Here is a 26,815-nt window from a genome sequence, read left to right as displayed (position 1 = left end):
CCTGGAGGCGGAGCGGGGCCGGGCCCGCGTCACGTGAGGCGTGTGTTGACTTCCTCGAAAGGCGCGGGGCAGGGACGGCGCCCCGGGAGTTCCCCGCGGTGGTGGAGGCCGATATCGCGGCCGGGCGGGCGAGGTGGCGGCGATGGGAGCCCGAGGGGGCCCGAGCGGAGACCGTGACGGCCGGCGCTGCCTCTCCGTCGAGGTGACCTCTCGTTAGTGCCCCGCCTGGCCCGAGGAAGGCCCGCAGAGGTTGGTCCTGGCATCGGGAATGGGCCGCCGGGCGGGCGCAGGGGGCTGCGGGTGGCACCCGCCCGTGGGCGGCTCCGGCCCCGCGGCCTAGCCTCCCGCCCGGTGGCAGCTCCGTGCCCCGCCGCCCGGTGGGAAGGAGCGGTTCCCTCTGGGGACGCGGGCAGGGCTGGCCCGTCTGTGGTTTCTTTCCCTGCGATGGCGGGGGTCCCGCCGGGGCAGCGGGGGTCCCGCCGCACGGCCCTGCCCGCTTCGCCTTGGCAGGCGGCGGTGGGGGCCGGGGAGCGTAGTTTAAAGGTACAGCTGATGAGCTGGGAGCGGGTCTCGGGTAGCCAATAAAACTAGTTAAAAAGCTGCGCCTAATTAAACTGAAAAGCTGGGTGAGATCTTAGAGCGGCAGTTTGTGCGTTAGTGTAGGGGAATCTGGCGAAGGGCATGAACGAGGTAGGATTATGGGTGTGAGATGTGGAAACAGAAGCACGATGGAATGCTGGACCAGACTGGAATACGTGTGTTGCAGGCCACATGGGTTTGGAAGAAGGGACTGCAGACGAGTGTTGAGATAGCCTTGTATGCCGGTGATGCTTTCAACTTTTACAAAATTACAGCTTTGAATCCTGGTATTTTACCCAGTGGGGGGATTACCACGATATCCTTAAATAAATCTGTTCCCCATCAGCTTACAAGTGAGAGTGGGTTGGGCTGTAAACTGTTGCAGTGAGGGGTTTCAGGAGCTTTTGCATTTGGTGAGGGATCCCTTAATTTCCCTGCTGTTTTACACTCTGTGTGTGCAGTAAAATCGGGACGCTGGAAGCCAACTCTGGAAAAAGTAGAGAGGAGGATTATTGTTTTAACAGTCAAGCCTACTCTGGACTCCAAAGGTCAGGTGCTCTTTGGAGACAGTTCTTTGAGGAGTGTTATTATGGACTGTGGGAAACATTTAACTTCCTGGATATTGGTGTATGATCAGATGCTACTGCTGCTAATAATACTAGTTACCCATTAGCACATGTATCCTGGAATTTTTATTGTAGAAACAAAAATAAATCTGAGATTTAACTATTACATTAATGAAATACTAATTATCCAAAAAACAAAAAGAACTTGTGATAGAAGTGTTTCTCAGATGATTGCACTGTAACTTAAGCAGGAGACTATTGCCCCAATTCTAAGCACAATTTTTGAGCAAACAGCTCTAAGTAAAGTCAGAAGGCAGAAAATGCTGGCTGAGTGCACTCTGGATCAGATGATAAGAGGATTGTAGCCCCTTCCTGCCCCCCAAACCCCACATTTTTTCTCAGACTACTTGCTATTTTTTCTGTCCTTGTATGCTATAGTTTACAGTTTGGAAAACTCTATAAAGTGACCACTGCCAGAATACTAGCTAGGTTATGTTGTGCAATTAAAATCAAATAATAAAAAGGCCTTGAAAAGAGCAAAGGGGGTGAAGTGACATCTTTGTGCAGCAAAAATGGGTAATAAATTAGAGATAATTTTAAGATTGCCTAAATATGAGCAGATGTTTTGATTTGGTTTTCAGTAGGTCTCTGTTTTCTATGTGACTGTTAAAAGGTGGGGAAAGTGTGAAAATTACCAGGTAAAATACGTAAGTAAACTGTATTTAGTATACTCAGAGTGGAGAAATTGGATAATTTCCTCCCACAGTGTTGGAAAAGCTCAGCATGAAGTTGCAAATCCAGTAACATTTGTTCTTATGATATCAATAGGTACATTGAATTGGGGATTGTGCGTTATGACTGGAAAATGTTAAGTGTGCGATGCCTTAGGAAAGCGAAAACTACCCTGGAAAGAATGCAGACCTGTCACTGCACGTGCTATTGGTGTCTGACTTCTTTAGAATAGAATTTGAAGAAAATAAGCGAAAAGGTAGACGTAAATGGGATAAAATGCAGTGTGGATTTACCTTTTGATGTATGTTTACATTCATTTCCTAACCAGAGGAAGTCTAGATAGACTGTCCATATTCAGTAAACAGTTGCAGCGGCAATGAGATCTAGTTGGTTAAAATGGTAGAGTCGGGCTAGTAACTGGCCAGGTAGACGTCAGTGGTGGGTTCTGCTGAAAGGGACTTTTAGGGATTTCGTATGTATGCAGTTTATTCACAATCAACTTTGCAATCAGACTTAATGTTTTTGCTATGTTTATACTATAATTTCATTAATTAACTATTAATTGCATGATTATATAATATTTTATGTGGTATCCTTAGTGCATAAAAATCATAGATGCAACTGAAATTTGACAGTACATTTGGGGAGAAGAAATGAAGTTTGAGAAGGGAAGTGAAGCATAAGTAACTTGAGCAAAGTCATTCACTTAGAGACTGCTAACAGGAACTTGGGTTCAAATGACCAGGTTTGTCTGCAATAATAAGGTGTAAACTTGAATACAGAATTGTAGAATGGCCCAGGTTGGAAAGGACAGGGAAGGATCAGCTGGTCTAGGCTTTTGTGGGAAAGAGCCTAGATGAAATTATCTAGCACCCTGTCCAGTTGTGTCTTGAAAACCTCCAGATGTTACGTTAGTGAATTGCAGGATGACCAAGGGCCATCAGTGTGACTCAGTTTAATTTGCCTTTTAATAGTTGTAACAGGTGGGGTGTGTTTCCAATTGAATTAAAAGTTAATGCAATTATACAAGGCTTTCATAATACCTTATCACTTGTGAACTTACTGAATGTTAATTAATCTGACAGTTTAATTGACTGGGAGGAAACTTATGACTGGGAGGTAGGACCTACTGTTTGTTTTACAAAAGAAGATTTTAAAAAACCCAAACCAACCCCTCATAGCTTTTTTTATTTATAAACATTTTGAAATGGGAAGAAATGAACGCCAAAAAAGTGTCTATTAAAATAATATTCAGTGTTAGCATGAGGTTTTTCAGTAACCTTTTAATATACTTAGATTTGGTACTAGAAAGGTTTAACAGCCAAAAGCCATCTTGCTCCTACTTGTGTTTCTTTGGCAGTATTGCTTCTCATTAGTTTCAAGATAAAATTTAATAGTTTAATAAACAGCATTACATGATGCTGAGAGGACAATATTTAATTGACTCCAACTTGGGGGTTTTTTTTTACCCCCCTCTCATTTTCTGATAGTTGTCAGGAAAACTGGTTGTTGTGGCAGTATCCACAGAAAGGCAGACTGAGTATGTTATGTTGAGGATGTATAGGGTTTGCAAATTAGCAATGAAGATACTGGAGTATGAAACTGTTCAGAGAAAGTAAAATTTATTAAACACTGTTGTCATAAAATGGGCTTTTTAGTACTTCTCTAGTTCTTGTGAGAGTAGGTTATTTATTCTAAAAAACTTCAGATTGAAAAAACTGCCTGTTGTACCTAAGGAGACACTGCTTGGCTCTCCTGTAGCTTACCCAGATGTTCACAATGGATGAACTACAGTGATCTGGTTTGTGAGTTTAGAGTCAGTAACTTTCCACTTTCTGGAGGCAGCGAAATGAAAGCGATGCGGAGGTCTGATTTGGCTGATGTGCTGACCTGTTTCTGCAAGAGTACCAAGTATGCTGAGGCTGCAGGGCTGTGTCCTTGTACGACTGGACTTTTAGAAAGTACGTTGGGGCTGTGGACTTTGAAGGATGAACAGTAGCCAAAACTAGCAGCTACTGAGACGCATGTATGCAGATACTTTTTTTTTTCCCCCCCCTAAAAATGGAGTAAGTATCTGTAAAAAGTGATGTCTCTCTCTGTAGAACACAGTGTTCACAGCTGAAATCAAAACGAACCTAAGGTTTCTGAGGGATAGATGCATAAAGAGTCTGGAAGTCTTGCTTGTTTTAACAGCGTGTGTTGTATACTCCATGTACTGCACGGAGGTTTTGATGCAGGCTGCAGGATTCTGTATTTTTCATTGCTGTGCTGAAATGTCTTTAAAAAGAAAGAAAAGCAGTACAACTTTTTTGAAATTAGAGGCAGCAACACATGCATTCAGGGTTCTGGTGGACCAAAGGCATTTCTTGAATTTAACGTTTTGGTTTTATGTCTACATGCATATATACACTCTTCTATGTAAGGCAAGGTAAACTAGTATAAAATCATACTGTTGTTACTAGCAGCTGGAGACTGCTTCATACTACCATTATGAAGTCAAACCCCTCAATTCTGGAAAATAAACAAAATGAAATGGTTCAGACACTCAATAGTCCTGAAAAAAATCAGGAAAATACTATCCTGAAATTACTTGCATTTGGAAATATTTTGAAAACCGTTCCATTCTCTTTTAAATCAACGGCTGGGGCAAAATGGGAATTTGCTTGATACTGGGAAAAATTTAATTTAATCCTGGTTTTACTGTCTCGCCTCCTGATCAGAAAGTAAGATTAGCATTTCAAACTACAGAAATCTGTTTGTGCAGTGGTCTGCCTGCTGTTAAAGCCTCTGCATCCTGTGTTCCCTGCATGTAAAATGTGTTTTGTATTTAACTACCTCCCATGGTGTTAATGACTAATATTTGTAAAGCTCTATGAAGAGAAAAGCTATATTTCTGCCAAATATTAGTAAGAAGTGGGAAAGGATTCTTATTCTCAAGATATTTAATACATTAAATCAGAGCTGTTCTATATCCTGCATTAGCCATCAATGAACAACAGAAGTAGGTTCTGGAAACCCTTGTTTTCTACAGTATGTGAAACAACACTTAAGTGGTGCCATCGCTTCAAACTCGTACGCTTATAAGTAGTGGACATAATTACCCCTGCTAGAACTTAATACTGCGTCCTGTCAACAGTGTATTCATGTTGTGGGTTTGGTTTTGTTGGTTTTTTTTTAAAAAAAAATACTTAAATACAAACACTAATACTGGTATTCATTTAATATGTTCATTTTTGGAAGTAAAGATTAAAGTTCTTTTAAATAGGCTGTTTCAAATGCAGGTCATCCTCAAAAAAAGTATAAATGTAACTTGTTCTTTGTCACAGGCAAAAGTATTAGGGAGACCTGTCTTGGGATGGGATGTATGGTAAGCGGGATTGTAAAACTTGCTTTAAGTAGGCAGAGATGGACATAAATTGTATTCATAAACATTAACTTGTCTGTGTATTACTCTAAATATTTTAGTGGAAAATCTTTCACTTCAATTGGTTACTCTAGTACCAATTATCTCATGGATTGCAACTCCAGAGAGACCAAAATTCATTCGGGTGCCTCAGAGCAACAGCTCTGAGGCATTTGCAGCAGTGCATGCAAGTGTAGCTTTGAATTGGAGAAGGCAAACAATAAAACGTGGGCAGAGGTCTGTGGTTGGACTCCGTGAGCCGTCCTGCAAGCCCTTCTGGGAATGCCAGTTTTGAGGAGTCATAACTTGTGGAATAATCTAAATGCATGCATTGTGTCAGGAAGCAATTCTTTGATTGTTGCTTACAGTTCATATTTTTAAAATGATGTAATAGAGTACCGGAGAGACTAAATTGATTCCTGTCCTTAAAGAGTAAAATTAAAGGCTACAGCAGTAGTCAGGGATTTCTTACAGATATTGGCCAATTTTGTAAGGTTTTGCCTTCTAAGGGTTTCTGTCTAATGCTTTAATATCATGGGAGAGCTTCTGACGGAGAAAGAATTTGCAAGCATACTTTCTCTTTTTTTCTGGTGTCTTTTTTTTTTTTTTTTTTTTTTTTTTTTTTTTCCTGACAACAAAACAAAGAGCTGGATGAACTGTGTATTTCACCATGACCTTTATAGAACTGCTGATCTTAACGCTGTTTAGCAGCCAGGTTTTATTCTTGTATGAGCTTATATCCTTTATTGGCCTTTTAATACGGGCTTAGCAGGTGCTGGAGCAATAACATTGCTTTTTTTTTTTTTTTTTTTTTTCCTTTGGAAATACTTCAGAGAGTTTTTTGCAGCGTAGAGATAAATTGCCCGGGGTTTTTTTTGTTCCCCCTTTTTTTTTTTTTTATTTTTGTTGGGTTGATTTATTTAGATACATGTAGCAATGCTGCTCTAATTTTTCTAATGTGAATTTTTCCTCATGCTTATCTAATGTATACTGCACTTAGTAGTGCATATATTAAAACTTAGTTTGGAGTTGTCATGCACCTATCCAATACAGAAGTCTTAGCACTGTTTGTCTTTAGGAAATGGCTATCATATAGTTCTGTAGACTGAAATTTGAAACTTTGAAATATGCAATAAAAGGAATATTTTATTAGTACAGACTGACGTTTACTAATAGTTAACTGTTAAAATTATTTTTTATCAACTCATACCTGAGGTTTCATAAATGCGTTTTTTCCTGCATTTTTTTCCTCTTTTATAAATTCGTTAATATTTTTGCAGGTTTCTTTTAAATTCAACTGTGTGATCTTGTAGAAAAACTATTATGGGAGAAAACGGGGAGCTATTTAGAAAAAAATATTTAAAGAATTTCCTTTTCAGATTGACTGACAAGAGCATAATGAAATCTCTTAAATTATAGTGTCTTGTTTATTTTGCAAAGAGAAGGTACTTTGGTTTCAAGAGTAGTGCTCCTTTTCAAAAGGACAAACATCTTTTAAGAGGTAGGGGGATATCTCAAAATACCTTTTTGTTTTCTGGCTATCTACGCTATGGCTTTTTGAAATGATCTTATGCTAAACTTAGAGTAATGTAAATATTACTATACATTACTGCATCTGATGCTCTAAAAATCTGAGTAAATTGGTGTTCAGTGGCATTTAAATTTCAGTTTATGTAAATCTGTCCATTTATTTAAAAGTTACCTTTGTCTGAAGTCTTGGTTTTGTTTGCATGTTGTTGGGCGTGATGACAATAGTGATTTGAATCAAGTTTCTTGTAAAGCTGAAACAACTGCACTTTTTTGCAGTCGTGGCAGTGTAATATGGTGAGTGGATATTATTAATACTTTATGTTAATAGATGAATATATCCATAGTAATGAAATAAAAATGAAGTATCTACAATGTGAATATTGTGGTGATTTTGCCTTCTTGACAGGCTGTTGAGCTTCTGGTACAGAGAAGCATGTTTCATGACAATTTTAATTATTTTTAATAACTGAAGCAAAACAGTTTAAAAATCATACAATTCCTTCTGAATATCCCATTTTTACTTAATTCAAGGCTGTGTAAGGTGTGTTGCCTCTTCCCCTCCAAAGTATTACATCATCAGATCTGTTCTTTAAGGGTGTGAGCTGAGAGGTGGTTGTCTTTTTTGAGCACCTGTCTCAGGAGAAGTAGCATTTTGTATTGGAGGCAGTTTGTCGGCACTTAGTATGCATTGAGATTAGTTAAAATGTGTATATCCAGTCTTTCTGAAACGGTTACCTTGTGTGTAGAAATTTAGGAAAATGTGTATTACAGGCCCCTTTGAATTATGCGGAATTATATGCTTATCTTCTAAATAGCATCCAGTGCTGGCTTAGAGAGCAGCATCGGAAGACCAGAGTTGAATAATCCTGTACACTAAATGAGATCTTTTAATAAAAAAATATTAATGTGAATAGTCCTCTTAGTAGGTGCAGCTTATGTGTGTACCTGAATTTATAAAATAGTGTTTGTGTATGCTGAATCTTACTTGGAATGTCTTGCTTTTTTGGAAACTCATAAAGGCAGTAAGTTTTAGGTAGCAAAATACAGAATAAATATCGTCTTGTCTTCTGATGTTATCTCCTGTTTTCCCTTATTGCCATCTCCTGGTGGAACTGATGTGTGCAAGAAGTAGGGAATGTATGATGCTCGAGTTTAGGAGCTATAGGAAAGTGTGGAGATGAAGATGTGTTTTATGTACAAGGTTGCACAGTCTGCTGCTTTCTTCAAGAGATAATAATGAGCTGTGACACATTAATGACACTTGAGTCTAGTGTTCAGAGAAAATGAGATGTGTTGCCATGAGAGGGCAAGCTCCTGGAATTTGACAAGATGGGTGACAAGACTTGCAGGGCCATCGGTAAAATGGGGGTGGAAAAGCTGGAATGCTATGCTCATTTTAGAAGACAAAATGAGCGATTCCTTCAGTCAGTTAATGCAGTTTGAATGAGGTAGTACTTTTGGTCAAGGTCACCTTGTGCGCACAGTGATATTCTTACAATGAAAAGGCATCAAACCTATTTTGCAGGGCTCTTTCTACTTAAGTATGAGTCGGAACAACAGGTGAGGGAAGCTTAGCCTACCTATTTTGTTAGAATACATCAAACAGTACGCAAGGCATCTGTTTGCCTTTTGGAGGTAACCCTTAGAAGGACTTCAGTTCTAGTTTGTTGTTCTATTGTCTTCTTTCACTTGCAACTCCATTGTGGTCTATTTAATATAAACAAGCTGTCACAGTTTTTTATCATGTTGTCTAGTGCTGGCTTGGAGCAAAGTGAGACAAATGTGATAACACCACCATAGTTCAGCTATAGCTGTGCTACAGCTCTTCATAATGCTGCAGTCCATGTAGCTTTTCCATTGCTAGCACAGTGAGGGAGATTTGACCACACAGATAAGCTCCAGGGCAGTAGATCCCTTTATGTCTTAGTATCACTAAACAAATGGAAGTCTAGTTTGAATTTAAATACCAAATACACAGGGGTTGTCACCTACTGATGCCTGCCTTTCCTGCAAAGTTCAGCTTGATCAGGGCAGTTTTCCATTGAAAAAACATTTTCCTGTAATACAAACTGCCTTCATTAGGATCATTTCTTTCATTCCAGCATTTCTGTTGGTTCAATAGCTAATCACCAGGAACCGAAGGATTTGTTCAAGGGGAAAAAATAAAAACCTGGTTTTGGTAGTAGCATCAGTAGTTTGTTCAAGGTGGGGGGAAGAAATGATGTTACCAGGTACTGTATAGCATTTGTTAGTATTACATATAAATGCAAGGAATCTTGATCATAAATAAATAAGAATGAGCTGTGTCTTTTTGTTTTGTTGGGTTGTGTTTTCTGTTGGGGGGGGGGGGGGGGGGCAGTTCTTTATTTTGAAATAAACACCCTGAACTTCTTCCTGATAACTAGTAACATTAAGGAAAATGCTGTTGGGGATTTCCCCTTAAGACCTGGAGTTCAAGAAAATATGGGGAGTTTTTTAAAGGTGCCATTTTCTTACTGAATGTTGTGATGTGCCTAAACAGTGTGGTGGTGTAACAAAAACTCAATCTAATGGTTACTTTGCATTTGTCATTCAGGTGTTTACCTAGTATTTTAGGGCGATACTTTTCTTACAGTGAGATTATTGTCAGTTTTTTCCATTCGCCTTGAGGCAGATCATGTTATTGAGTACATTTTCATTCTTACCGTATTTGCAGTCCAGAATTATTATAACTGTTCAGCAGGATGTTTTCTACTGTGACCAAGCGAAGAATAGCTACTCATGCATCTTCTTCAAGGACTAAAGCAAGTGTACCTCAAGATGCTATTTTGAAATTTGGGAAAAGTATAAATATTTGCAATTAAGATTGAAGGAAATTTGGCACTTGTGCTCAGGAACCGCAGTAGTTAGTCCGTTTCTTGCAGCTATAATCTCTTTTACAGCTCAGTGCTGGCTTGCAAAAACTCTTAACATGGTGTTCTTTTGGAATTAAATAATTGGTACTAGCCAAATTTTAGGATGGTGTTGAGCCTTAATAACAATTAATTTGGGGGTTCATAAATCTGATAAGCGCTCAAAAAATTTTATCGAGTTACACTGGCTAGAAAAGAAGCATCTTTCACTGTATTTTCAACGTGAAATGGATTTCAAGATTTTTCTGCAAGATTAAGATATTTCCTAATATTTGCTCTTGTCATACATAGACAGAAACACCCTGCAGTATCATTTTGGAAGGTTTTCAGACTTCAGACTCTTGATGAATTTGTCTTTGTGGAAATTTTACACTCATATCTGCCTTTTTAACAGCTGTCATGGAGGAGTTGGTAGAGGATGACATCTGTATTTTGAACCATGAAAAAGCAGACAACGGTCATAAGAGAGACGGGGAGATTCCTGTTTCATCTTACAGTGGAGATGAATCTGTTGCCTCACACTTCGCACTTGTCACTGCATATGAAGATATCAAGAAACGACTAAAGGAGACAGAGAAGGAGAACTCCTTCTTAAAAAAAAGAGTGAGAATTCTAGAAGAGAAGGTAAGAAAAAAAGGTGACTTACCAGCTTCTGGTAGCAGCTACTTTTTTTGCTCCTGGCTGGATAGCGGAACAGATGGTTAAGTTTTTAAAATTTACTTAAAATAATTTCCAAGTTAAAAAGTTTTGGTAAATTGTTTTATTTAAGTGAAGCACAGTTTGTTCCTCTGGTAGTCTGGTTACATAATACCGGGAATTCTGATTTTTTACTGGGGATGTGTGTGATGCAATGCTGTAGTGCCCTGCAAAGATATGTAGTTGTGTTGAATCATTACTGTATTTCATCTTCCTCTTTGTGGTATTTCTTAACTTAGGCAAGCATAGTATTGTTGAATAGTGAGGTGCCAAGTCTATAAATTGTCAGAATCCAGGAACTGTCTATCAAAAGAATCTCTTGGGCTCAGCATAGCAAAATGATAAGGGAAAAATTGGTTCTAGCTAGGTCTAGATAACAGCAGTCTCAAACACGAAATACGGAGTTGCAGTGTTTAATGTAGAGGTGTTGGCTGGCTGTTTTTTTTTATGCCGGCATTCTAAATTGTAAAGGAATCTGGGAATTTGTTTTATATGCAGTTTCTCATGGCCTTAGTCTAGTGAAGCTCATTAAAGCTGAAAATTGATCATGGTGCAGGTTTTTCTCCCTTAGTAAAGAATGCTATTTCTAAATGTATATCCGTCATTCAGTAGTGAGGGTCTTGATTGATTGCTTTCTTAATTAATGTAAGATGGAAAGATAGATCCTGGAGTTAGAGCCAAGACGTTTATTAGGACTTGGGACTAAGTATGTCCTACTGACTCTTAAAAGCTTATGAAGTCTGTAGTATTTTGTGGCATTCAAATTAAAAGCTTGAGTCACAGTACAATTTTGAAACACTTATTCAGGACTCTTGGTGACTAGTTTGACAGGATTGACTTTCTGTCAAAAGGCAAAACTTTCTCAGCGCTTTCTTTATATAAGGTCCGGGAGGAGTGATGGGGATAGGAATAGAGCTCTAGACTGGACAATGTCTGAACCATGCCGAGTGTAACACCTTTTACATGGTTACTTAAAATCATAATAAACAGGACTTGACCTTGACAACCCCTTCTGTCTTTTCTCTTTTGGTTCGGCTTAATTGTCTTGAAGATGATACTTTGTTTTCTATGTTTGAGAGAGGGGCATTGGGAAGGCCTGGACCATTAAATACTGGAAGGGACTTTCAGTCTTTGTTAATGGCTAGTATACCTCTATGATAAAAAATACATGGGGGTTACTCCTTTTTGAGTTTTCCATTTGAAAGTGTACGGAAACTTCCAGGAAGTTTGGTAAGGCTTATATTCTATCTGAATGGCTTTATTTGGAGGAGGAAAGTGTAAAGGACAAAACTTAAAAAGAGTAGTGTACATACTTTTGGTGGTCAATACAAAAAGCAAAGGGCAGAAGCTTCCTATCATTACGGCTGGCTTTCCCATACCTTTTCTCAAGCGAACACCTAAAAGAGGAGAGATTTAAGGGAGATGTATAACTGTTACCTCTTTGATTTCTGTAATTTTTTTTTGTGTGACTATTTAATTTTTATGAGAATATATAAACAATCTGTCACAAGTATCTACATTAGGTACACTGAATCTGTTGAAATGCCTCAGTAATTTAAAGCAAGTATGCAGGATAAACAGTGAAAAGGATAATGTGGTACTCAGTCAAAACAAGAACTTTATGTGTGAGCAGATGTAATTGATGTAGGACTTCTTGCTGTCTTACTAAAAATACTGGATATATTTTAACTCTGTTCTTCTCTTTCTGACGATCTAGTTGATAGTGCTTATTCCCCCTTGCTTGTCTTTGACCTGAGCAGGCAATGAGGTAGTGGTGATCTGGAAGTTAATAGTTATTTGTAAAATAATTCTGCTTTTGGCTTTTCTCACATAAATACAGTGAAAAAAAATCTTTGTTTAAATTATGAGTCATTACAAAAATTGTTCGGTTTCTTCTGAATTTTCTCTATGTTGTGTCTTCATATGCTTAAAACTGATTCCAAAAAGTAGTTTGTACATCATCAGAGCTTGGGAAAAACATAAGGGATTGTCAGTGTGAGTAATCATGACTTGTGGATGTTTTTTAAATACTCATAGCAGTAAACTAGAGGGCATTAAGTATGGTTAGAGATTGCAGAATTTGTAGACAGCTTTTTTGGCACTTGCATTGATACAGACCAAAATTTTTTATGAATCTGATTTATTTTGTAAGCTAAAAAAATGCTGTTCGTTTAATGTTGCAGGCCATACTATTGCACTTTAAAATTTTGCAGTTCTCAGTATAACATACAAAACTTATTTCCCATGTTTGTTAAACTTTTAGCTGCTGGGCTCTCGACTGGAAGAGGAATGCAGTTCAGTTGGACGTGAACAAGTAAATAAGGCATACCAAGCCTATCGAGAGGCCTGCATTGACCGAGATAATCTGAAAAACAAACTGGATAAAATTGTATGCCTTTTTAAGTAATGACTTAAATGCATGTTATAGAAGTACTGCATAGTTAGTAAATGTTTACTGTAGAATTAATTTTATTTGCTGAAGATCAGTGGTGTTTATTACTCCTTTTGTTTTTTTAAGTACAGCAGTACTTTATTTAGAAATAACAATTTTAAGTATCTCAATTTTATTACTGCAGTAGGCTAATGCTAAATAGAAAAATCATAGCACTATTTTTCTTGAGTTTGGGGTTTTTTGTTTAAAAAAGTTGAATTGTCAGGTATGATAGAAAAAAGCTTCTCAAATGATTTTGGGGTTTTGGGTTTTTTGTTGTTCCCCTCAAACCTGAAAATAGATGAAAGAAAGTGCAGAATCTTTGAAAACCTTGAATGAACAGTTGCAGTCCCAAGAAGTAGAGCTGTTACAACTAAGAACTGAAGTGGAAACTCAACAAGGTATGCATTTGGTTACTTCATCTTAATGTATGTCGACTGATCTTTGTGGTTATGTTCTCAGGGCGTGAAGAGGCGTAACCCTATAGAGTGGCTAGGCAAGAGAGGCATATACTGCAGTGAGGTACTTAGAGCTTGTATATGTGCTCATTCTTGTGAATGTGCGTGTTAGATTGTCATAGACAAGGAACTCCATGGTAGAGATCTAAGGCTGTTGTGCTCTTCCACTGTAGATTATTTAGTAATTTGAGAAACGTGCACAACCTGACAGCTTATAGGCTAATCATGTACATCTCTAGACCCCACCACCTTTTTCCCGGAGTCAGACAGGGGCATAGTTGTTCAAATATCAAACACTATCTGGTCGATACCACTTCTTCTGGTACCTGCAGATGATCCAGTGTATTGTGTTGCCTCACTGTTGGGATATGACACGTACAAGAAGATGTTGTATAGCAATAGCTGCAATCGACAACAGTTACTTGAAGGGCTGGGAGATAAGGAAAAGTAGAAAGATGTTGGTAGTAGAGAGCCTGGTGGAAAGAGGAAGAAGAAGCAAAACAGTGTACCCTGGCAACTCCAAAACCCCCGTTACTGCTATTGTAAAGAGTGCTGTGTAGATGATAGGTACATAAAATAAAACGCTATGGAAGAAAAAAGTAATCTTTATTAATATAGTTAAAAGAAAATGCCATTTGTGTAAACTTAGAGATATAGATTGGACTTCAGGTTCTATACAAATGCAGTCATTTGACAGGGGCTCGTAAGCATTGCTGTGCTTGAATTGGATTGCTTTCCAAGAGGACCTCAAGCATGTAATGCACTGCTTCAGCTGCACAAGGTTTTAAACCGAAAAGAACAAACCACATGTAGTAGGTAGTAGTAGTAGTACCATTACCATTGTGGAGGAACTCATGTTTTAAGGAGGTAAGAAATGCAGAGTTTATAAGGAAAGCTCTGAAAGCGTGGTGACTTCAAGCCTTTTGTAATCAGTTTTACTCCTAAGTGGGGTCTGAGTACCTTGTCTAAGAAAAATTAGTGTAGCTTAATCTTGTTTAAGTTGTCAAATCGGGAAATGAGTGTAGAGTACCATGCAGTTGAGGACTTGGGGGTTTTCTTCCTGTCATGTTCTTTCTTGTCTTGCTGTCTGACTAGTGCCGTACTACTGATTTGATGCTAGGATCGTCTTAGGTTGCTTCTTCCTAGTGACCATGTGAAATGCTTCTGTCTAACAAGAAAACTTACGTAACTTCTAGGGTTTGCTCTTTTGTTTTTGATTGAGGCTTTGGTTGTTGTTTGGAATGTCTTCATATTAAACTTGTGGTTTAATATGAAGATGCAAGTCTGAGGGGAAAAGGCTTTTGTTTTCAAAGCATGTAAGAATTATGCAAGTTGATGTGTATATCATGCATGTTTGCCATTATTTTGGTTTTGTATTTCTAGTACCTTTTAATGCTGTTAATTCCTTTTTCTTTATGTAAAATCTCCAGTGCATTCCTGGAAAGTAAGGCTGTCTAATTAAAGTTCAGAAGGTAGACCGCTTTTCTGCCAACTTTACCAGTACTACTATTTCCCTGTTGTCATAGACTGCAGTTTCTTCAGAGTGTACAGGATAACATTTTTGTAGGGTATGGGCTGGCTGAGGTGAAACCTTACATACCGAGTAACATTCCCTGAACTGAAACTGAAATCTGATTGTCTTGCTTGTCATCTTTGCAGTGATGAAAAATCTGAATTGTACTCAGTCCACCTGGGAAATGCAGAAGCTGAGCAGTGACCTGAAAGTGCATAGTCTGGAACAGGATCTGGAAAAGCTCAAGCAAGAGTGTAACAGTCTCAGAAAGGAGTTGCAAAAATCCAAGCAGAAGGTAGGTACCTTAATCTTTAAGGAATTTTTTGTATGAATGGATTATTTTAAATTCCATGTTCAAGGAAAATAACAGGTAAACAAAGATTAAAAGTATACAATTGCCTGAAAGATTAACATGTTAGCAAAATTAACCTTAAATGTTCTCACAGACTGTTGTAACATGCTCCCCAGAGAGGTGGTCACATCATCAAGCCTGTCAGTTCAAGGAGCGTCTGGACAATGCTCTTAGTTATAAAGTTTAGTTTTCGGTAGTCCTGGGAGGAGCAGGGTGTTGAACTCAGTGATCCTTCTGGGTTGTGGTTCTACATAGGTGAGATTTCCCAGCCATTGCCCATGTAACAACAGAAAATAAAGCTTGATGATTTCTTCTAAGTAGCCATCGACATCAGCGTTCTATGTTAGACTTGGACTGGACTGCCTAGAAAGTTTGGGCAAAACCTGGTGTATTGGGTCCGGCTGAGCTGCACAGCAGCCCTCATAGTGCTGCGCTCCCATCGGCACCTAGGAAGGTGGTGACAACGCACCAGTGTTTCGACTAGTGCCGAGCACTGCTCACCCAGTGTCAAGGCTGTCTCTCCAGCCTCCCCCCCAAGCCCAAGTAGGCTGGGGGTGGGCAGGATCTTGGGAGGGGACATAGCCAGGACAGCTGATCCAAAGTGACCAATGGGATATTCCATACCATATGACCTCTGCTGGGATATAAAAGCTAAGAGGAAGGTGGGGGCATTCTTTTTTCTTAAACAACAATAGAATGCTTATGTTAAAAGATGTCATGGAACTTTAAGGAGTCTTTAGCACTTTTCTTTAGGATAGTAGCATGAAGCTTGTCAGGAAAGTACCTCTTTTGTTGCCCTTTCCTGCCATTTCTGGGACAAATATGTTTGATGGACTCGCTGTGTAATGTAAATGCTAGGATTTCAAAAAGATTAAGATAGCTTAACAGTAATACAATGCAATAAGTTTAAAAAAAAAAAGTCTAATGAATGCTTATTGCTTGAGGAAAGGTACAGTGACAGTCTCTAGGACTCTGCAGTCATGTTGAAGTTACACAGTAAACTTAAAAAGATTTAAATGTGATTGTTTGAAGACTATTTTAGGTTCCTTGTGGTCATTTAAAATTATAATTACGATTCTGTAATCTTGATTCACATAATTTTGAGTGAGTCAATATTCAGGGTATGTAAGATTTGCAGATAGAATCCATCATCTATAGCCATCATCCTGCCTGCAAACAGGATTTGGTTTAATTCGGAAATGTTTCTTCGGCACACTGACACTACTACAGAAATGTATTTTTGAAGCAAATCTCCTAATCGCCACTGCCTACTGTGCCTTGCATTACAGAGCAGTCTAGAGTATAGGAACCAGATTCCTTTAAGATAAGATGCACCCCAACCTCTCCTGGGCATTCAGGGACCAGACTGGTGCTACCCTGAAGTCCTTCTCTGCTGCCCTCAAAGCATGTATGGTTGGGGCACTGGGGTCTCGCACTGGATGTGTCTGTGCAGGTCTGGGGCTGTCATGCCTCACCGCTAGCTTACACGGGCAGGCTTGGTCGCATCTCCTGTTGTGTTTCGGGTTTGGTCTGTGGTTTTTCCACTAGATGGGGATAAAGCACGTTACCTGGAAGGTATGTGAGGTGTTCTGTGAACTTCTGCCACTGTTGGTCGTTGCTTTCACTGGAATTCTTTCAGGTGTTTTTAGTAACTTGTAAATTCTGAAGGCATACTATAACTTGTATGCAGCTCTGGTGTCTTCAGGTAACCTATAGCTTAGAGTAACAGCTATATAAATAACTGAAGGTTGCAGATTATACTGTGAGAGTGAATGTTGCTAGAAAGAACAGACTAAAATAGCAGTTGTAAGCACTAAAGCATCATATCTAATATTTCTTATGCCAGCAACTTTTGTTGCTAAGAACAAATAAGGAAAAGCTTTTTTTCTTTTTTTTTTTTCCCAAATATAATTTCTTTTTGCTCCTGGTAACTGCTTAATGTAGGAAATTAAAAGGTACAGATTTTTCAAACGTAGGGTAATATAGCACAGCTTTGTGTTTTTTTTTCTTTTAACTATGAAATTTAATCTCTGATGGGTGGTAGTGGGAAAGTCTTCAGGAGGGGGAAAAATTGTGAGGTAAAATACAGGGAAATGACAAGTCGGTACTGTTTCAAACACAGCTGGTATTTTCGTTATTATTGGTTTTAATTACATCACCATTTTCAGATGTTTTCTACCTTAGGCAGGTATACTTTCTATTTTTGGATATTCTTATTTGGGGTTTGCATTTTAATTGATGCAGTGTGTGCGTTATATGGACAAGTTGCTTGGTGAATGTTTATAGGCTATCATCAAGCCAAGTGACCGGTGTCAAGTTCATAACAGCTTTGGCTGGAGGGAACAGTAGTAGGAAAGGAACATGAAGAGAAGGGTAATGAATGGGAACGGCTCACAGGTGAGGGTCTAATAGAAACATGACTAATAAAGTGAGCCCAGTCCTGTTAGCTTCAGTGAAGCTGCTTGTATGCATAATTTTAAAGTGGTCTTTCACACTCGAGATAAATTATGTTCTATCATAAAAGTAACTCGTGGAAGTAAATCTATACTGAAACAGTTTCCTTGCATTTAAAGGTTTTTATATACTGAGGCAGGGCAAGAACAAGAGAAGACTGATTTTTTTGTTGGTTTTTTTAATGGAAGTCAAAAGTCCATCTTAATTTTTGCTTTTCAGAGAATCACAAACTTTGAGATTTGTTACAAAAAAAAAAGTATGGTGGTGGCTGAGCACTGCTTTCATATAAGCAGGTCATTTAAGCATTAAGTGGAAATTCTTAGTCAAAGTCTTGTCTGTTTTGAAAACCATGGCAGCCAACACAAATGAAGACTACTTTACTTCTGAGTTTCAGTATTGGTGAACTTAAAGTTTCACTGCAGTATTTTTAGAAGGAAAATCTGAAATCATATGTTAATTCCACCTCTTTCTTCCCTTTGCTGTGTTATGCAGGACCAGGCTGAAGAAGAAAACCCATTGAATGGAGACCTCCTTCAAAAGCAAGACGTCCAGAGGTATGAAAATCAAATGGCTTTCATGTTTTGCTTTTAGTTTAATGAGGGACAGTTATTTGAACAAGTAAACATTTTTGTAGCTTGTTCAGATGTGTTATTTCAAATTATATAATCTAATTGCAAGTCTAGGTATACTAATTGAGCAAGATCATTGTAGGGTTTTTTTCTTCGTGTTGGTAGTTCAGGATGATGATGATACGAAAACATTTACACCTTCACATTGTTGTACAGAACATGAAAGTTAAATTATCTTGGATTTAAAAAATCAGCTATTTAATAATTATTGGACTTGAGGAGGTGGTAGATAAATTTCCAAGTCTCATCTTAGCTACAGAATATTGTCATTTTGTGTATGGGGAGGTTTCAGTGTTTGCATAGGTGACGGCTTCAGATCTCTTGCTTATTGTTGGGACATACATTCTTATTTAGTGCAGTGCAATAATACTTATACTAGAAGACATTTAAAAAGATTTTTTTAAAATATTGAGGAGCCATTGTGTGACCTATTTAAAAAGAAATAGCAATTTTCCAGAAAAATGCTAAAATATCAGAAAGCGTTTTGTTGCATTTTGCAGCCATTCAGATAATTGTGCCTATGATATGAACTCCATTATCCTGTCTTGAGTGTGTGTGCCATGTTAGAAAATATGTATGTCCTTTAATTCTTTACGCAAGATAACACTTCATGAATGTCTGAAAATTCCCAAATGTTCTATCTTGCAGAAATTAAATACTAACTGTGTCTCTTATACCCAGTTATGCCTGTTCATGTACTTACGCGATTTTCCACAAGAGGGAAGAGTGGTCCTTCGTAATGACACTTAGTGTAATACCTTGTTGCTTCCTTGGGTACGGAAGAGAGGGAAAGGGAAATCGGTCACTGAAAGAGAACAGTGCAGAGTTTTTCATATAGTCTGCGGTGTAATTATGATAATATTGTATGTGCTATGTGCAGATTACACTTTCACCTTTCACCTTGACTGGACAGCTAGCTAGCTAACAGGTTTTCTTGTGGTTTCTACTGGAGTTTCATACTCTGTCTTTCACGCCTGAAAAAAGGTGTTATCCTAAGGTATAGTAGTTATCGGTGATCTTGCAGAGGAGATTTATTCCACAAAGTGACGTTTAGGTGGCAACCATCTGAATTAGCATATGCACAGTATAGCATTCATTCTAATATGACATAAATAACGAACGTGTAATGTGTGCCAAAGATACAAGCCCATCCAAAATTCTGTGGAAAAACACTTGAAAAACCTCCTATGCAAAACATTTGTTGCAGCACGCAGTCCTGCTGTTCATGGGAGATGGAGGCATTTGCAGTTAGTTAACTTTTTGGAAAGTAATTATTTCACATTTGTTAGCAGCGTGCAAATCTGACTTTAAATCCTTGTTTTGCAAGCCTGCTTTGCTGTAGGTTTAGATAGGCTGTCATATCCGAAGTTTGTTATGTGTTAGAAGGCAGTTTAGGATAAACTTAAAGCATGTGGAATCCTTGGTTTTCAATTGCAAATTCCTTGAAAATTAGGCTGTGCAATGGGAGTCTAGGTCAGTGTCCACAAAACCAATTAAAATGTTGTGTGTGATTTCAGTGGAATTCTGGTACCTGCATCCCCTTGCAAGATGTTTTTAAAAGCACGTTACAAAATTTATCTAAGCGCTTTCCTTATGGTTGGTGGCAGACACTACACTGTTCTTATATTTACCACTTCTGTATTGAGTATTGGACAGTTCTGTTTGAGACAAAACCACATGAATAAATTAAGTGTGATTGCCACCTCAACTTAATTTTAAAATCGTCATCTCTTTAAAAGTTCAAAGAGCCAAACAGATTTTGCAGTAAAAAGGCTGGAGGTTTTAGCTGAACTTAATGAAATATGAGTTGTGAAAATTTTAACTTGTTACCTATCTGAATTGCTGATACCTAATACATTACCTATTAAACCATCAGCTTCTGTTCTGTAACTGAGTTTTTGAATGTGGATGTTTGTATTCTGGGGAAATAACCTCTGTGCATAGAAGAAAGTTTAATGTCTCTGTTTTAAGGGAACTCTTTTTAGTGTTAACTTGCAGAACAGATTAATAGCTGTTTCTCAGAGTGCTTTTGACATGTGTCTGATAAATTTCATGCAGGATTGAGTGATCCTATATTGCTGTTGTAGAGGGATAGAAATCTGTATATATGCATGTTTGAAAATACAGTTGTTATATAGCTTAATAGTTCTTAGTCATCTGGACAGTAGTTTGAGGTACTGAACCGTTTTCAAATAAATATCTTGGGTGAATATAGTGAGGAAGAAATTCTGAAAACTCTTGTCCATGATACTAGTCCTCAATAAATGTGTTTTGGTAAAATGCTAAGCATTAAAAAACATTAAATCATTGATCTCAAGTTTAAGTTGAAGTAACTGCATCCTTATGTCTTAGAACATTAGTTATTAATTACATAAATATGGTGTTCAGTGAGCCTTTGCTCAAAATTTTACCAAGAAACATATGGTGATGCTGACTTCTCTGATTTTGTTTTTTGTTCTTGATTTTCTTACCAGCGGAGAAACTTCAACATTGGAACAGTGCTGCTGTTGCTAAATATGTTCCTCGTATTATGCTGTCTTATCAGAGAATGAATTGGGTCGCTGTTTTTACACTGTCTGATGAGGCAGTGTATTAACATAAATTAGATTACTTGAATGTGAAACAGGATGTTTTATATTTTAGTTTGGTCTGTGTGCGGGTGCTCATTTTGGATCTCGGGTATCTTGTGTGAATTCATTGTAGCCAGGTAAATGGTGTAAAGACCCAAATACTGATTTGATGTAATGTTAATTGATCATAGTTTTAAATATTCAGAGGATCATAGGACATGGTGTGCGTGGTCATTTATCAGAAGCCATTCAAAATTAAAACTTCCCCTTGTTTGTAGCCTAGTGTAATTTTTTTTTTTAAGAAGTGTTCTTTTGAGATTACTAGTTTTATAGGAAGACAGTTTCAAATAATGGAATTGGAGAATATGCTTCATACGTCTTTCCATTTGGGGAACTTGAAGTTATTACTATCATCTAGTATGTTAATACATAATACATTATATATTGTAATATGCAAGAGTCAAAGTATACAAAGGTCTGTCAGATCAGGGTGATTATCAGTACTGCTCAATTCATTTTGAAGTATGGAGCTCTAGCAAAATCTGCAGTGTATGTCGGGCAAAAGCAATTCGTTAACAACGCTTGATGAGCATGTTAGTAGGCATGAGGGTGCTTTAGAGGTGGCAATTTTTTAACTTTTAAAAAATCTTTGTTTTGAAAGTGTGCAGCAAGCATATTGGGAACTGAAGAGAGAAATGTCTAACTTGCATCTAGTGACTGACTTGCAAGCTGGGATTCTGCAAAAACTGAAAACAAACCCAACAGCGACCAAGAAAGGCAAGTCAGTGTGTCTGTAAGGTCTGTTACTGCAAACTGTTGATTCAAGCTGTACCATCTTAAAAAGACACTAGCTATCATATCTTATCAGAATCTCATCAATTGAAGTTGATAAGATGGACTATATTATGGTTCCAGCCTACCCATTTTCTGCTTTTGCTTCTGTCTCATACTGGTCAACTTCACACATAAAGGTGTTGCTGATGTGTTTTTTCTTCAGTACTGTATTCTGTTCCCCTTGTGGCTTTTTTCTCAGTCAAGTGTTGCTTATGTGCACAAGGCTGAGGTGTTAAGTTTACTCGTATTTGACCTTTTACCACAACTACTTCATATTGGGGGGGGGGGGGTGATCTTTTTGCAAACACAGTCTTTTTTTCCCCCTGTATAGAATATATAAAGTATTAACTTGGCAACATTTTAAAGTCAGACTTTAATAGAATGAAATTCCCTTATGGTTGCGTATTTCTCTATGTTGGCATTCAGAAAAGTTGTCTTTTCTAGCAAAATGCTATGCAGGATGACATTTCCTGAATGTCACAATGCTGGGGCTGCAGAACTGCCTTATTTCGGCTGCTACACCGCAAATAGTCAAGGGAGGAAAGAATCTCCCCATAAAGTATGTATAATCTATGTGAGCAGTTCATCACACAGCTCTTGTATTTCATACATACGTTTCTTTCAAACCAAATGCTTAAGGAGGGCGTGTTCTTGCTCTGGCAGGCCAGACCGTCAGTCTGTTTATTGCAGTGTTTATTTCCTTTGTTGCTCACTTCAGTTGTGGTATTTACTGTGTTCAGAATACAGAAGATGCTGGTGAAAGACAGTGAATTTGGTTACAATATGTTGGTGGCAGTCTCTGCTGTCTCTGTCTGTTACAAGATCAAGACCTTTTGTTTCTAAATGGCTTTGATTGGCTCGGTGAGGTAATGATAGGATTCACCTCCAGGTCAGTCACTGCCTTTGTGGCCCACAGTGGCTCTCTGGTACTTGGCTGATAAACTATCAACACATTTTGTAGATTGGTCAGATTGTCACCAGGTGAGTCCCTGTTCCTACAGTTCTAAGACACATTTGTTAAATAACTTCAGCAGAGAAACTGGGAGCTTGAATGAATTTTTAATCCTTAAGTCTGTCAGGGTTTGAAGTGATCATGTAGTGTCTTTCTGTCCTTATTTTTAAGTTAGAGCTGTCAGTTTTGCCACTACGCAAGTACTGACTTTTCTCTTCCCCTGCTTGGTGAACAGTCTGATTTTTCTGCAGTTGCTAATGCAGTTGTACATCCACAAGATGGATTTCTGCCTTTTACTCTGTAGGCTTTTTTCAGTAATTTTTCAGAAGTACGTAAGAGTGGACAGGTTCAGCAAAAATGAAAACTATTTGTTTTTTCAGTTTACCTTGCTTGTCAGCCACGCTTATGAATGCAATGCAGATATATCTGTGCTTATATTTACAGAGAAATCTTTGCTTATGCAAAATACGGGTAGAATTGACTTGAACCTTCAGTTTTCTGTACTTGCAGTATTTTATCATGTGCAAACTAGTTGCCACTGTAAGAGGTGCTTTAAGTCTGGAGAACAGAGTGTATTTGTTGCTCTGTGTGATGTTAATAATGTCATAATGATATCGATTAACATGCAGATTCTACTTAGCTGTCATTTATGTATGGAAACATTTTCAACAAATGTCTGCTTTTCTTTTTTATCTTTTTTTATTATTTTCAATCCATTTTCAGTGGATTCTGTTTTTCTTGAAATTATAAGAGGCCTGTAGGCCTCGGATTACTTTTTATACCTCCCAGCACAAAGAGGCCAAATCCAGTGCCTTAGCACGTCTTTCAGATCTGATGCCTGTGCCGTTGGAAAGTGCTTTTGGCTGACACTTGTGGATCGGGCACTGCCCTTCATTTACTGTGACAAACAGAAGTTGTATTCTTTGACCGATATACTGGCTTCTCTTCCAGTCCCTTAAGAACTGAAGTTACTAATCACAGTTCGTACTCAAGATTCGTAGCTGTTCTAGAAAACCACCTGTAAGATAAGAGCTTCCTTAACTGCAGGAATTATTAATCTACTCCCATTACATCTATGTAAATCATCACTAAAAAAGAATTACCTGGTTGTATGTGGCCATCTGTTCAGATGTGCGTTGAAGGCGCAGCTCTTTCATTTCAGGTAGATGCTGTCCTATTTCAAAATCACCCTCTTCCTAGCACGGTTTAAAATTCCCCTGGAATTTCAGATGGCTGAACGTTGCAATCTCTCCAGAAGTCAGACAATAGTGGAGCACAGAGAACCTGTGAACACCGTGTGTTTCCCTCTTGCTGCTTCCTGGACAGTGAGGATGCAGGTTCTTGGCAGCTTGAGAACACAACTCATTAGCAGAATCAGTAGAGTAGGAAGAGGCATGCTCTGTGTAAGCAGTGTTCTGAATCTGATCGATTTCTCCAAGTGCACAGGAATCCTCTTTCAGCATTCGTTCCAGTCTTGTCAAAGAGAATCATCAGTTTATCTGTGTTCGAGGGGGAGCTGGGAGGTTTCCTTGGTGTTGGGTGTATTTTGACATTGCGATCTCAGGATCTCTGGTTCATCTTGCAGAATCAGACCGAGGTTAGTATGTTCAGTTTGTAACTTCTGAGCTACTGAATACAGTCTGAATATTTGTAGCTTGAAAATACTACTGTTTTACGTTAACATCCCTACTATACTGCCATATACATTTGGAGTATATGAAAAATGCATTAGGTAATGTCATTTTAAAATCTTTTTATCTTCTTTCTTCAGCTGCCTCTACTGCACCCGTACAATGTGTTGACTTGAACATTTCAAAGCTGAATTTGACATCTGGGGTAGTCTATAAAAAACTCTCACAAAATGATAAAGTACTGTGCAATGCTGTGTCTCCCCCTCCACCAAGAGATGTAAAAACCCCATCTGAAAGGATGACTCTGCAAGCATGGACAGATGAGAGACCCATTCCAGTTGACGGCAAACCATTTCAGGAACACCATTCTTACGGAAAGAGCTTTCTGGAAGATAATTCCTGGGTATTCCCAAGTCCTCCAAAGCCTAACGAGAATGTGTTTTGGGAAATTAAAAATAAAACAGCTTTGTTAAACTGTCCAGCAGATTACCTGGATCAGTGTAATCAAAACTGTCTGCACAAGAGTTAAAACAATTCTTGGAATGAACCGAGGCATCTTTAGAATGGCTCTGAACAGGCACCTTAACGATTGAACTGTTAAAGAGGGGGGAAACAAACTGCCTGAAATGTTCGTTCTTTATTTTTAATTCTAGTTCTGAAACAGAAAGCCTAGTCTTCCTCTGCTGTAAATCAGGAGTGAGCTCCTTGAAGTTAAAGCTGCGCTGGTATAATGTAAATATAAAGAAATACAGCATGGGGCCCAGATAGTCTTGTACTGCAGATGGCATAGATTTGCAAAAGACTGCTCTGAAAAGTGAGTTCTTGGAATTACACAGAATAATAGAGTTCTTTATTTGTTCGTTATTTGTAAGTTATCAAAAAAATACTTGGTATCCTGTGTTAAAACTTGTACCAGCTCTGAGCTTATTTTTTTGACAGTGGTTTCTTTCAGAGTAAGACATAAAATGAAGAACTGGATTATTTCTCCCTTCCTCCTTTCAATTAACCTTCTGATTCCTCTGGTTTAGAAATGCATTTTTATGTGATTTTTAACAAAGAAAGGTGAGATATTGGGGTTTTTTTGTCAAAATCTGGATTTATATTAGATAGCAGCAAGAATCACTGTTTAGATTGTGGCATTTTGGGCTTCATTGTGAATTGTAAAGGATCGTAAGTAATGCTGCTGAACGCTGTGAGCCCTGGGTGATCAGCCTGTTTCCCCTCAGATCATGCTGTAGGAAACAGACTTAATTGTGTGCACAGTGGTGCCCGCCGCAGTCTCCCTGTTCATCGTGCAGTTAGCCTTCCTTATTGTGCCTCCTCTGCACAGCACCAAAACCCTGACTTTTTATTTGTGTGGTGGTGAAGGCTACTAACTTATCTTGTATTAAAAGAAACAAAGCCTTAATTTAATCAAACTAGGTGTTGGAGTGTTGCTGATACACATAAGAAGGATTTTCGTGGTGTCTTTAGTATGCCACTGAGAACTAGAGTTATTTGAATTACAACTACCTGCTTTATAGATTAAGGGTGTCTGCTTTTTTTTTTCTTCTCAAGAACTGGTTTTAGATAAATACATTTATGCTTTTTTTTTTTTTAACTGCTCTGCTTCATATCAGGCTTAATACAACCGGGTTAAGTGAAATGCCTTGACTGCTCAATACGTTGGAGAAAAATGCTTTGTATTTTAGATCCATGATTCCTAACTTGTAATGGATGGGAACATACATAATACTAAAGTTATTTACAGGTGGGTTGGTGAAGTATTCAACTTCACAGGTGCACCTTAAGATCTGTGTAATAAAAGTTAATTTGTTACTAAACAGCTTTGACATTATCTTGAAATTGCTTGCAAAGAGGGGGGGAAGCTGTGGCTGTAGCACAGCCACAGTAATGATGGGCTGTAAAAGTGTTACCAAGGTGCTACATGACCTGTGTGGTCCCAGAAACCTCCTTCCCTGTGGAGTCAGTATTTCCTCTGATGGCCATCTTCTTCTCCTCTCTGTTTGTCTTATCAACGTCGAAAAAATGCCTTCCAGATACCTTCTACTGTATTAGTGAACAGCATCCATAAATAATGTTTCCCATTCACTAGATATTGTTTTTATCTTTCTATTATCTTGCTCACGTATACTGGCTTGTCTGTGATTAATGGAAATGGTATCAGATGCTGGAATTTATTCTGACCAATGAACACAGCTGACTCAGGGGAGTACAATCTCTTGGAAGGTAATAGAACAAAACCCAATATGCATAAAACAAATCCAGCTCACTAGGCTTTAGCTGACAGAACCAACTACCTGTGTAATAACGAAGCAGCAGAAAACATTTCTCATCTGGCTGCATAAACTATATCGTGTCTACTTCTAATGTAGCTTGCTTTTTGGGGCTCCCCACCTCAACATTACAGAAGGTTTTTATTAAGTAATGTATTATCCAACAGACATCAACACGATTAATACTTCGATTTGTGCAATGAAGGAATTCTACTGTGTAAGATTTTAAATAAATTTATTTTTGTTTGAAATGGGTTTCCCTTACAAATCTCCTTTCTGTATCTGGCGCAAAATGTTTGAGTCAGTTTTAATGTCTTG

General features: G+C 38.3%; 1 protein-coding gene across 2 annotated transcripts; it reads left to right on the top strand.

The window, feature by feature from the left end:
- AZI2 (5-azacytidine induced 2) lies at positions 1 to 26,752 on the top strand. Of its 2 annotated transcripts, XM_055803367.1 has the most exons (8): positions 1 to 249; positions 10,096 to 10,325; positions 12,661 to 12,786; positions 13,130 to 13,229; positions 14,946 to 15,094; positions 18,098 to 18,159; positions 21,466 to 21,581; positions 24,362 to 26,752. In XM_055803367.1, exons 2-8 carry the CDS (start codon positions 10,101 to 10,103, stop codon positions 24,748 to 24,750), a joined length of 1,167 nt encoding a protein of 388 aa, XP_055659342.1. In that variant the 5' UTR covers positions 1 to 249; positions 10,096 to 10,100; the 3' UTR covers positions 24,751 to 26,752. The 2 variants fall into 2 exon arrangements, with proteins under 2 accessions (XP_055659342.1, XP_055659343.1); XM_055803368.1 differs by lacking the exon at positions 12,661 to 12,786.
- The last annotated feature ends 63 nt before the right edge of the window (positions 26,753 to 26,815 follow it).

This window comes from Falco peregrinus, chromosome 5 (genome assembly GCF_023634155.1).
Source record: "Falco peregrinus isolate bFalPer1 chromosome 5, bFalPer1.pri, whole genome shotgun sequence".
In the NCBI taxonomy this organism is placed as follows: domain Eukaryota; kingdom Metazoa; phylum Chordata; class Aves; order Falconiformes; family Falconidae; genus Falco; species Falco peregrinus.
This window is presented reverse-complemented; position numbering and strand designations above follow the sequence as displayed.

Coding starts and splice junctions, on each gene's coding strand:
- AZI2 (XM_055803367.1), top strand. CDS start 10,101: ATGGAGGAGTTGGTAGAGGATGACATCTGTATTTTGAACCATGAAAAA. Junction 12,787..13,129: donor AAAACAAACTGGATAAAATT/GTATGCCTTTTT, acceptor ACCTGAAAATAG/ATGAAAGAAAGTGCAGAATC. Junction 21,582..24,361: donor CCCAACAGCGACCAAGAAAG/GCAAGTCAGTGT, acceptor TTCTTTCTTCAG/CTGCCTCTACTGCACCCGTA.